This window comes from Portunus trituberculatus, chromosome 17, assembly GCF_017591435.1.
Source record: "Portunus trituberculatus isolate SZX2019 chromosome 17, ASM1759143v1, whole genome shotgun sequence".
In the NCBI taxonomy this organism is placed as follows: domain Eukaryota; kingdom Metazoa; phylum Arthropoda; class Malacostraca; order Decapoda; family Portunidae; genus Portunus; species Portunus trituberculatus.
The window spans coordinates 5,472,501-5,484,650 of record NC_059271.1 but is presented as its reverse complement, the minus strand read 5'-3'; the positions used below and the strand labels follow the sequence as shown (position 1 = coordinate 5,484,650).

The 12,150-nt window shown below is 37.7% G+C and overlaps 1 protein-coding gene across 2 annotated transcripts in view; it reads right to left on the bottom strand.

Moving 5' to 3' along the window:
* The window catches only part of LOC123505154 (GPI ethanolamine phosphate transferase 1-like), a 69,822-nt gene that overhangs the window by 56,327 nt on the left and 1,345 nt on the right, over positions 1 to 12,150 (bottom strand). For both annotated transcript variants that reach the window (XM_045256275.1, XM_045256274.1), the window contains exons 2-3: positions 8,203 to 8,423; positions 2,700 to 2,931 (exon numbers count right to left, since the gene is read on the bottom strand). In XM_045256275.1, coding sequence (XP_045112210.1) covers positions 2,700 to 2,931; positions 8,203 to 8,423 — 453 coding nt within the window. The remainder of the gene's footprint in view (positions 1 to 2,699; positions 2,932 to 8,202; positions 8,424 to 12,150) is intronic.

Genomic DNA, 12,150 nt, shown 5'->3' with positions numbered 1-12,150 from the left:
CCACCCTCTCACACATCTTAGCTACCACACTTGTAAGTGACACTGGTCTATAGTTCAATGGGTCTCTCTTGTTACCTGATTTATAAATTGGGACAATGTTAGCTCTTTTCCAGTCTTGGGGCACTACACCTTCCCTTAATGAGGCATCAATTACTTCACAAACTTTTTCTGCCAGTTGCTCCTGCATTCTCTTAAAATCCATCCTGATACCCCATCAGGTCCCACAGCTTTTCTCACTTCTAAACTCCCCATCATATTCTTGATCTCCTCCACAGTTACTTGAAACTCCTTCATAATCCCTTTCTGTTCCATTACCAGTGGTTTGTCAAAAGCAGTCTCCTTTGTGAATACCTTCCGAAAGCATCCATTCATAGCCTCTGCCATTTCCTGGGATCTTCACTGCATACTCCATTTACTTCTAAACTTTCAATACTTTCTCTATTTTTGATGTTGTTGTTCACATGTCTGTAAAAAGCCTTGGTTGGTCTTTACATTTATCAATTATATCCTTTTCTTGTTTCTTTCTTTCTTCTCTTCTAATCAACACATATTCATTTCTTGCTCTTTTGTAACTTTCCCACTGCTTAATCCGTCTTTTCCTTCTCCACCTCTTCCATGCATCCTCTTTTCTTGTTCTAGCCTTTTCACATCTATCGTTAAACCAGTCCTGCTTTCCAACTTCTCTATGTTGTCTTATTGGTACAAATTTTTCTCACCTTCTTTGTATATTTTTATAAATTCCTTCCACTTTTCATTTGCTCCTTAGCACTCTTGAATTTCATCCAATTTGTCTCTTGAAAGAATTTCTTTAGGTTTCCAAAATCTGTCTTGGCATAATTCCATCTTCCCACTTTATATTCTTCATTTCTTCTAGATTTCTCTTCATCTATCACCTTGAACTCCAAAACTGCATGATCACTCTTTGCTAAAGGGCACTCCACCCTCATCTCCTCAATGACCATTGGCTCTGTACTAAAGACCAAGTCCAGTCTTGACGATGCTCCCTCTCCTCCAAACCTAGTATCTTCTTTGACCCACTGAGTTAACACATTTTCCATTGCCAGTGTCAATAGTGTATTTCCCCATGTTGTCTCTGATCCTTCCATTGACCAGTCCTCCCAACACACCTCTTTACAATTAAAATCTCCCATCATTATAGTTCGTTCACAGCCACCCAACATTTCTTCCAGACATGTTCCTGTATCACTTATCATTTCTTCATATTCCTGTACTGACCATGCATTTGTCTTAGGTGGTACGTACACCACTATGTAGTGCCTCTTTTTCCTTCATTAGTTTCTGCTCTGATCTTTAGCACTTCTGCCTTTCCCATACCTTCTTTCACTTGATCCACCTTTATATCTTTTTTAACCAGCAACATCACTCCTCCTCCCATCTTACCTACTCTATTTCTTTTCCAAACATTATATTTCCCTTCTCCAACCATCATCAGGTCTTCTCCCTCTCTCAGTTTTGTTTCAGTAAGACCCACAATATCTGGGTTCTTGTCCCTCAAGTAATCGTTGAGTTCTAAAATCCCCGATATCACTCCATTTATGTTGGAATACATTACATTCCGCTCATACGTAAGTGTGTGTGTGTGTGTGTGTGTGTGTGTGTGTGTGTGTGTGTGTGTGTGTGTGTGTGTGTGTGTGTGTGTGTGTGTGTGACTATAAAGTTACAACAAGGAAATTGATATATAAATACATTAATATCAAGTAAAGTAATGCATAATGCAGTAACAGCTAGATCAGTTTAATCCCCCTAATAGATATTACAATAAAGAAATATAATGGAATCTTGGTTACTGAATGCCTCCCTTTTCAAACAAATTGCTTTATGAACAAAATTTTGAACTCCTGATTCTTTTGGTTGCCATACCATAACTCACTTCTCAAATAGCTACTTGATTTCTGATACTAAAAGACAAAACAAAAGGTGGCATTTATTACTAATTTATAGTTTTTATAAGTATTTCCATTATTTTTATATATTTAGAGGAAATACATGATGGGTAAGACAGTAATTTAGTCTTGAAAATAAGGTAAATGTGATTTTATTGAAGAGCCTTAATGTAAACAAATGGTTATTATGGCTTGGAAATAATCACAAGCCAGCTGTGGCTCTCTCCACGACCCATAATGGTATCGTGACTGTACAATTGTATTTTTCCAGTAGCTTTTCCCACCAGCAAGATATCTCGGTGTTATGATCACCATTTTAGCAATAAATGGATTATTCCTCTCTGCCACTCTGTAAGGCCTCACGGACTAGATCAATGACAAAGAGAATACATGCTCAATTTAAACAGTATGTTCTGATGAATTCTGTGTCACCAAGTTACTTCAATATGTCTTGTATGAACAAATAATTTCTTAGCTGAAAATGAAGAGTGGCCATTTTGGGAGTGGGAGCATCTGTCGTCAAAGAATGGATGATCTATATTGATTCTTATAGGTTAAATAGTTTCTTTCAAAACATCTTGGATTTCAAATAACATCCAGGAATTAAGTTCAAGAGCTGTAGTTCTGCAATATACAAATAAATCTAAATGGGCTTTTGTGATTGTGAGCTGAGTGTGGTGACCAGTGCACTATTGTATTACAACATGCAAGTTGATGACAATAATGTGATACTTATTGAAAAGAGTTGTTCTTTCATACTTTATGTACATTATAACATCTAATAGATTAACATACTTAGAATGTGGCTTGTGAGCATGTCCATTTGTATCTAGTCCAAGAAGGTGGAGGAAAAACACAATCCTATCTTCATGCAATACATCTTGAACCGTCTTCTCCCTCGATGCTTTCATGAAGAAAGATTCAACATTCTGAAAGACCCACTTGTCCAATTTGGAAGCATCACTACTGGCAAAATCTTCTTCTTCTGCTTTATACATGAAAGTTTCTATGTGACCCCTTTCAGCACCTAGGAAAAAATAAGTGAATGAATGAATATACATCAATCTTATATAAAGACACACACACACACACACACACACACACACACACACAGGAAGACTTGGACAGAATATGGAAATGGAGCTGTACATGGCAAATGGAGTTCAACACGACAAAATGCAAGAAATTAGAGTTTGGCAAGAGTGAAAGAAGAATCAGGAGTATGTACAAGATAGGAAATGAAGACATAAAAACCAGTCATGAAGAAAAAGACCTTGGGGTGACAATTACCAATGACCTATCGCCAGAGAGACATATAAACAAAATAATTGGAGAAGTATTGAACTTATTGAGGAACATAAGAGTGGCGTTCAGATATTTAGATGAAGAAATGATGAAGAAAATAATTACTGCAATGATAAGACCGAGGCTTGAATATGCAACAATACAGTGGGCTCGAACTTAAAGAAACACATAAGGAAACTAGAGAAAGTACAGAGGGCTGCAACAAAATGGTGCCTGACTTAAGAGATTTGACTTATGAAGACAGACTGAAAAGAATGCAACTTCCGACCCTGGAAAACAGAAGAGAAAGGGGAGACCTGATAGCAATATACAGAGTGATGATTGGCATGGAAAAAATGGATAGGGAAGATCTGTGTATGTGGAATGAAAGAATGTCGAGAGGGCATGGGAAAAAACTAAAAATGGCCACTTATAGGAGAGATGTGAAAAAATATAGCTTCCCTCATAGAAGGGTGGAAGCATGGAATAGTTTAGACGTGGAAGTGGTCAACGCAAGGAATATTCATGATTTTAAGAAAAAGCTGGACATTAATAGATATGGAGACGGGACAACACGAGCATAGCTCTTTTCCCGTATGTTACAATTAGGTAAATACAATTAGGTAAATACACACACACAAGCTTCACAAGCCAGAGGACCAGGGTTCGATTCCCCGGCCAGGTGGGGATATTTGGGTGTGTCTCCTTTCACGTGTAGCCCCTGTTCACCTAGCAGTGAGTAGGTACGGGATGTAAATCGAGGAGTTGTGACCTTGTTGTCCCGGTGTGTGTTGTGTGCCTGGTCTCTGAGCTCATTCCGTAGGGTAACGTCTGGCTGTCTCGTCAGAGACTGCAGCAGATCAAACAGTGAAACACACACACACACACACACACACACACACATGTCAAGCTCCACTGACAAGACATGCAAAAACAGCTCCCAGGGGAAGTGCTACAGCAGGAGTTGGAACCTGACCTAGACCGTATGTACAGATGGGTGGGGGGACATAGGGTTCTCCTGTCTCCAAAATAAAAAAGATTTGGGAGCCATATAGAGCAGAAAATGGAGAGAGAGAGAGAGAGAGAGAGAGAGAGAGAGAGAGAGAGAGAGAGAGAGAGAGAGAGAGAGAGAGAGAGAGAGAGAGAGAAGGAACTAGGTGGTACTGCCAGACATACGGAATCAAAACAAACACCATGTTTTGAAAACCAAAGGTTTATCAAAACACCAAGTAGCCTGAATAGACTGGGTGATGATAACATGAACAAGAATTTTTCTGGATTTAGAGAGGAAAGAGGTAATATGAAGAGGCTGATAATCATGGAAAGGGAGATGAGATACATGGAGGTGATGTCAAGTATGATGGAAAAACAAGATAAAAGAAAACTGAACTAAAAGTGAGATTAGAGGAATATGAGAAAGTAAGAGAAATTAATCAAGAGATGAAGGAGGAGATACAAGAGATAAAAGAAACAAAATGATATACTAAAGGCTACATGTTGCAACTATGAAGAATCTTTAAGGAGCCTACAGAAAAAATACAGAATGGGGAAGATAAAGTAGAGAATGGAATGGGTGAAAGCAAATTGGAAGAATTAAGAAATGCCTGAAAACAGGAACAGGAAGAAAAGTTAAATTTTCAGAAGAAGTAAGGAAAAAAATTCAAGAAAAGACAAAAGACAATATTATACAGGTAATTAAGGGGAAAGAGGATCTAGTGAGAGATACAATCGATAAGGGGAAATGTATCTTAATTTTGGGGCTGAAGGAAAAAAAAAAACATCCAAAGAAATTTGTGAGAGAGCGAGAAGAGAGAAAATTGGCCAAAACTATTATCAAACATGTCCAGGACAGCACACCAGAGTTGGACCAGAGAGTGGAGGAGGTAATTAGGGTTGGGAAAGTTTAGTGAAGGGGGGAAAAAGACCAATGAGAATGAGATCGCAGGTGGCAGTGGAGGAGATTATGACAAGAAAAGGGAAACTGGCTGATGATACTAAATTTAAGGATAAATGGATAAAAAAGATATGAATCTAGAAGAGAAGGAAAAAGAGAAAGTGCTAAGAAATCATGCTAAAGAAAAAAAAAAGAGAAAAAGATGGAGATCGAGAAAAATCATTTTTACTGGAGGGTTCTAGATATAAGACTGAAGAAGAGGTATCTTTGGAAGAAGGAGGAAGTCATGGAAGGGGCAAGAAATTAAGTGTGACTTATAGATGGGTTGTTATCCAGTGTGATGGAGGTTAGAGATTATTTGAAAGAAATAAAATCAGATGTAATGTGCATAGTAGAAACAAAATTAAAAGAAGAAATCCATGTTAGCTTTAAAGAAGAGGGATATAATAGCTGGAGAAGAGACAGGAAGGGAAAAGGGGGGAGGAGGCATGCTAATAGTGGTTTGTGATAATATATGTGTGGAGGAAATGGAATATGATGATGGCATGGTGGAAGTAATGGGAGTAACAATCAAAACAAAGGAATTGAAAAAAAAAAAAAAAAAAATGAAAATCAGTTACATATGTGCCATCTAAGACAAATATATAGAGAACTGAGGAACATAAGAAAATGCAAAGAGAGTACCTAGATAATATGATAAGAAGAGATGGAAAAATACTATTAGTAGGAGACTTTAACTGTAAAAGAGTAAACTGGAGAGAGATGGAAGTAATGGGTAATGCTAGATTGTGGAGCGAGGAGGTGTTACAGTTGACCATGGTGAATACCATGGATCAGTGGGTGGAAGAATCAACAAGGTGCAGAGGGGAAGAAGAACCATCGTTGCTTGACCTAGTATTCATAAAGAAGCCAGAGCCCCCTGCCAGCATACAGTACCTTAGCCTAATGGGAAAATGTGATCATGTAACATTAGTGTTGGAAATGCAGGAACTGGATGGGATAAGATACAGAGAAGACTACAAAAAAAGAGAGATTGAATTATGCAAGAGCAGATCTTGAAAAGTTAAGAAATTGTTTTGCTGATACTGAATAGAGGAACATTATGAATGGAAGGACAATACACTGGAAATATGAAATATTCCTACAGAAATATAAAGAAAGAGTGAAGAAATACATAACAATCTATAGAGTAAAGAAAAGTATACATGCTTGGTACAATGCCAGATGTATAGAAGCTAAAAGGGAAAATGATAAAGCTTGGAAGAACTCAAAAAGCAGAGAAATGAAAACAACAGACAATAGTATAAGGATGCGAGAAATGACTATATTAGAGTAAGGAAAGAAGAAACTTTGAGAAAGATGTGGTGCAAAAAAGTGAAGATGAACCCAAGCTTTTTACAAATTTCTAAATGATAATATGAAGATTAAGGAAATAATAGAAAAAATAATTAAAGGAGGGAAGACATACCAAAAAAAAACAAAGCAAATGAGTGAAATGATGAATGAAAGTTTCAAAATTGTGTTCACACTGAAGAAGAGGAGTTTACAGAACCAAATACGACATTGCATTGTCAAGGCATGCAAGAAATCATAGTGCACAAAGAAGATATTGGAAGATTACTACATAATTTGGATGTTAGAAAAGCAATGGGGCTGGATGGTGTATAAGATTGGGCATTAAAGGAATGTAAAGAGCAGCTATTAGATCCAATTTGGGAAATGGTTACAAGTTAATTAAAAGAAAGGAGAGTACCACTAGAATGGAAGAGAGCCAACATAATCCCAATATTCAAAGGAGGGAAGTAAACTGAACCATTAAATTACAGACCGGTGTAACTTGCAAGTGTTTTGAGGAATATATGTGAAATTGATATCAAAGAAAAATGGATTAAATATCTGGAAGAACAGATTATATCAAACAGACAATTTGGGTTCAGGACAGGAAGGTCATGTGTGGAGCCACAAGGGTCAGTGTTAGCCCCCAGTATGTTCCAGGTATACGTAAATGACATACAAAATGCAATAACCAGTTATATCAATTTGTTTGCTGATGATGCAAAATTGATAAGAGTAATCAAAACTCAAGAAGATAGTTTGCTGTTGCAGGAAGATAAAAACAAAATTTATGAGTGGAATAAAAAGTGCAAGTTAGAGTTCAGTGCCAAGAAATGTCACATAATGGAATTAGGAAAGAGTATGAGAACACCAGTATGGAACTATCTGATGGGAGAGGAACAAATAATGAAGAATAAAGAGGAACAAGATCTGGGAGTGGTTATACAGGAAAATTTGAACACCGAAAAACACATAAGTAAGATATTTGGATTAGCATATAAAATGTTGACTTATACTAATGAGTGTCATTTCAATATATGGATAAAGATATGATGAAAAAAATTATTACAAGCATGATACGTCCAATGTTGGAACATGCAACAGTGGTGTGGTCACAGAGCTTGAAAAAAGATATAAGATTTGAATGGATCCAGAAGATAGCTACAAAGATGGTGCCACAACTAAATGACCTAACATATGAGAAAAGGCTGAAGTATATGAGACTGCCAACCTTACAAGATAGAAGAGAACAAGGAGACCTAATATAACAATATATAGAACAATAAATGGCATTGAAAAGATTGACAAGGAAGACCTGGTGCTGGTGACAGAAGCTGGATGGACAAAAGGACATGTAAAGAAGATTAGGATGAGGCAGTGTATGAAGGATATTGGAAAATACAGTTTTCCACATAGAACGGTGGAAAAGTGGAATGCATTTAGTGATGAAGTTGTTACAGCACAATGTGCATAACTTTAACGAATAATTGGATAAATGGAGACATGGAGACAAGACACTATGATCCCCGCTTGAACTCTGTACAATACAACTAGGTAAATACATTTATCTTCAATTTTGAAAATTGTTTCAAGGCAAGAGTAAATTTTTGTAACCTGTTATTAATAGTTATTGATTTAAATTATTTTTAACAGCCAAATTTGAATACTTCATACATTAAAGAAATAAAAATATCAAGTTAGCAAATGTAGACATAAGTAATGTCCATTGCAATTCATAAGTTGTTTTGATGTCAAATATTTCTAAATACTTAAACCATGACTCACCAGCAGCAAACATTGGGAGAATATCTGGACTTCCCCAACACCATGTGTGCCGGCTCTCATTGAAAACAGAGTCAAACTCAACTGGGTTTTCCTTCCATCCCTTGGCAATAGCACTGGGATCTTCATAGAGACCAGCAATAATTGCCACATGGCCTGGACGTGACTCAGTGGGAACCCGGGTGTGTGATACGCCCCATGTTCCATTGTTTTCAATTATGGACCTGAAATATAAAACATACCAACTTGTGGATTTTATAAATAAATCTAATATTTAATGTTCATTTTCATAATGTTCATTCTATATGAAAATATATATTCCTTCACATTCTTTTAGTAGTTAACAGATTTTTGACACAGTAATGAGAGAGAGAGAGAGAGAGAGAGAGAGAGAGAGAGAGAGAGAGAGAGAGAGAGAGAGAGGACAGGTTGGGGTGAGAGGAAGAGTGTAAGTGTTAACGACCTGAAGTTACATAATTATTTGATATGGAATAACTTTACTCTCAGATATCTGTGTGTTAAAAAGTAGCTACATCATTGCATCCAGTATCAAAAGGAGGCATAGATTTATGTAACTGAGTTTGTTCCTGGCAATTTTAGAGTATATGAATTTTATCAGAAATGGAGGCAGATAGGTAATTCATTGAGCATCCCTTTAGTTAAGGGTTATTTGAAGGATTAGTTAAATGAAAAAATTAGCAAAAGCAAAAATTTACCCGTTTTGCATAAATTGATCAAATTCTTTTCTACAATATATTCCATTGTTCTAAATTAACAAGCAAGCCATTTTTGTCTTAACTTTTTTTTTTCATCCCACATTCAAGGCCAAAACTATAGTAATGCCTCCTAACAAAAGCTATGCCTAATGTAAATTCATGCTGACTCACAATCTTCCAAGGGTAGCCATAAAATCCTGCAAGGCTTCTAATTCTGTGGGGTATCTGGCCTCATGTGACCAATACCAATAAATGTGCTTCTCTTTCTGAGCACCTGTTGCATAACATAGCATCATGCCAAAATTTTATTACTTCCAACAGATATGTTACAAACAAGATATCTTAAACACCCATAACACCTCTGATTACGTTTTACTTGCCAATGTGAGATGGGCATAATTCAAGTTAAAACTAGGTAAAAAGCTGGTAAATATTAAGAAGATCTGTGCAATCCTTATTCTTATTGAGAATTTTGGGAACCTTGCAGGCAGTGGTGCCACATCCTCTAATGCCCTGAAGATGCAAGTTATATATCTAGTTAGATTCTGGCAAGCTATCCAGTCTTCTGCAGGAAGACCCTTGTGTGTTTGAGTGTCTTGAAGGTCAGACCCAGGATCTTGGGAACCACTCAGGAGGCTTTCTAATGATGGTCTGTGGATGTGGAGTGATGCCAGTGAAAGAGCAGTTTAGTAAGAGTAGTGGTAGGAGCAGTGTAGCAGCAGGTGTTTAGGGGTATCTGACTGTGTGGGACACCAGGGGTATTGAGCAGTGTCCATCAGGCTTGGATTGTGCATGTGGGCATTGTGGCAGCTTTGCCCTATCATGAGTCAGGTGCCAGCAGTGTCTAGGACACAACAGGAGGAGTGGGTCCACTGGTGGTGCTGTGAGTCCTATCTGATCCATCCAAGTAGCTACTGTGTACTGAAAGGTATCTGTCTGGTGTCTTTCTCCTAGTGTAAGTGCAGTCTGGTCTGTGGGAAGGTTTATGGGAGAGAGGTGGGGAATGGGCCTGATTTGCCACTCTGTTGACCATGGTGTTGCCCACAACACTTACTGAACCTATTGAAGGTAGACATCAAAGTATATGAAATTGACATAGTTGAATAGATAGTGTTCATGGAGGCAAAGGGAGTGGTGTGTCTTGGGAGCGACAGTGGATGAGCTGGAGGGCTATGACGGATTCTGCAAAGAGTGTGAAAGTATGGGAGAGAGGGGAGTGTGATTAATAGCAAATCTGAACCCCTTCTATATGGCAAACAATTATGTGGTGAGGATAGTGGGTGTGTGTGTGTGTGTGTGTGTGTGTGTGTGTGTGTGTGTGTGTGTGTGTGTGTGTGTGTGTGTGTGAGAGAGAGAGAGAGAGAGAGAGAGAGAGAGAGAGAGAGAGAGAGAGAGAGAGAGAGAGAGAGAGAGAGAGAGAGAGAGAGAGAGAGAGAGAGAGAGAGAGAGAGAGAGAGAGAGAGAGAGAGAGAGATAATGGGAATATACAGTTGTTATACTAACTGAGCACATGGGATGGAAGGTAAGAGCCATCAGTGTAAATGATTTGTAAGGTACCTACTTATTTATTAGGGTAGGTGGTAAAATTTAGCCATTAGTTTTACCTACTCAGAAAACGTAGTTTTCCTACCTGGTCCCCATGATTGTAAGGGTTAAGAAATATTGATGCAACTTCTGCTATGGTAGCCATCATATTGTTGATCCTTATATTGCCACTCTCATCCTTACCTAACTAAACCTTACATACATGACACTTCTTGTTTGGTTAGGGTTAGTTAGGGTGGATTAGGTTAGGATGCTTAGAGAAAGATCAAGCTCAAGAGGATGGCAACCATTAAAATCACAAGAACAATATGGCCATTGATATATGTTATATTCTGCAGCCTTGATTTTATATGACACATAAGTATTAATTTCAGTTTAAGGTTACCTCTATAATTTGCAAGTAATGATAAGTAAAAAAAAAAAAAAAAAAAAAAAAATCTTACCAATAGCATCTCCTTAAGTATTTTTCAATATCCTCCCTTCCCGCTCAGTAAGCTTGAGAGCACATGGGGAATCAGAGGTTTTGGAAGGGGAGATAAATTTAGTAAAATTTGCCTGCCAAAAAAGTCTACAGACCCCCTTAGCCTAAACTACCTGGGTGTTGCACCTCCCAGACCTCCCCTATGGCCTTTACTGTAACCTATAGTCTGACCGGGCTTAATTTATGGCTGTGGTGGGGCGAGGGTAGCTCTCCAGTGCTGCCACGTTTCCAAAAAATGCGATGTGAAATGGAAGTTATTGGTGTACAAGGCATCGCAAATACCATCAATTCAGATGTATAAAATTTTGAATTGTGTATATAGATGGTTGAATCAACAGTAACCATCATATGCATAAAAAAACTATATAGTACCATACAAACATGGCATACATATTCAACAGTGTTGCTGATATCAACTGTAGTAACTTATAATGGTACTTAGCGTATGTTTAGGGTGTGTAATAATATTAGCGTTACAGATATAAGATGATGAGCATGGAAAAAAGAAATAATCTATTATCCAAAGTAAAAAAAAAATAGTAGAAGTCTTGTGAGTGGCGGCAATACTGATGAACCCAGCCTGGCCAGGCCGAATAGTCTCCCCTTACAGTACCAGATGTTGCTATAATTATAAGATAAAATGCTCACATTTACTGGCTTTTACAGTAATTTCAAGGGTGAGGCATAATCGCATTCATAATTCGTAAGCCAAGCTAATGTGTAGTTTCTATTTTTACAAAATAGTAGGTATATGTCAATACCTAAGTGAAAAAAAAAAGCATTATTCACTTGCGAGCGGCAACTCTTCCACATCCAGCTGGTGGCCTTGACACATTGCTGGTGGCGACATGACTGACCTCGTGCCACTCACTTATATATATATATATATATATATATATATATATATATATATATATATATATATATATATATATATATATATATATATATACACACAATTATAAATGACTTACTAAAGAATCAAGGGTAAGCAGAGAGAGAGAGAGAGAGAGAGAGAGAGAGAGAGAGAGAGAGAGAGAGAGAGAGAGAGAGAGAGAGATTAACAGAACAACAGTAGTGAAAACATGGCAACACTGTACAGAGACACTCGGCCCCCCACGGCCGTAAATTAAGACTGGTCAGACTATAACCAAACCTAAACATCTTCTAATAGTGAGGGGTGCTTCCCCACAGACTACCCTCCCTAGA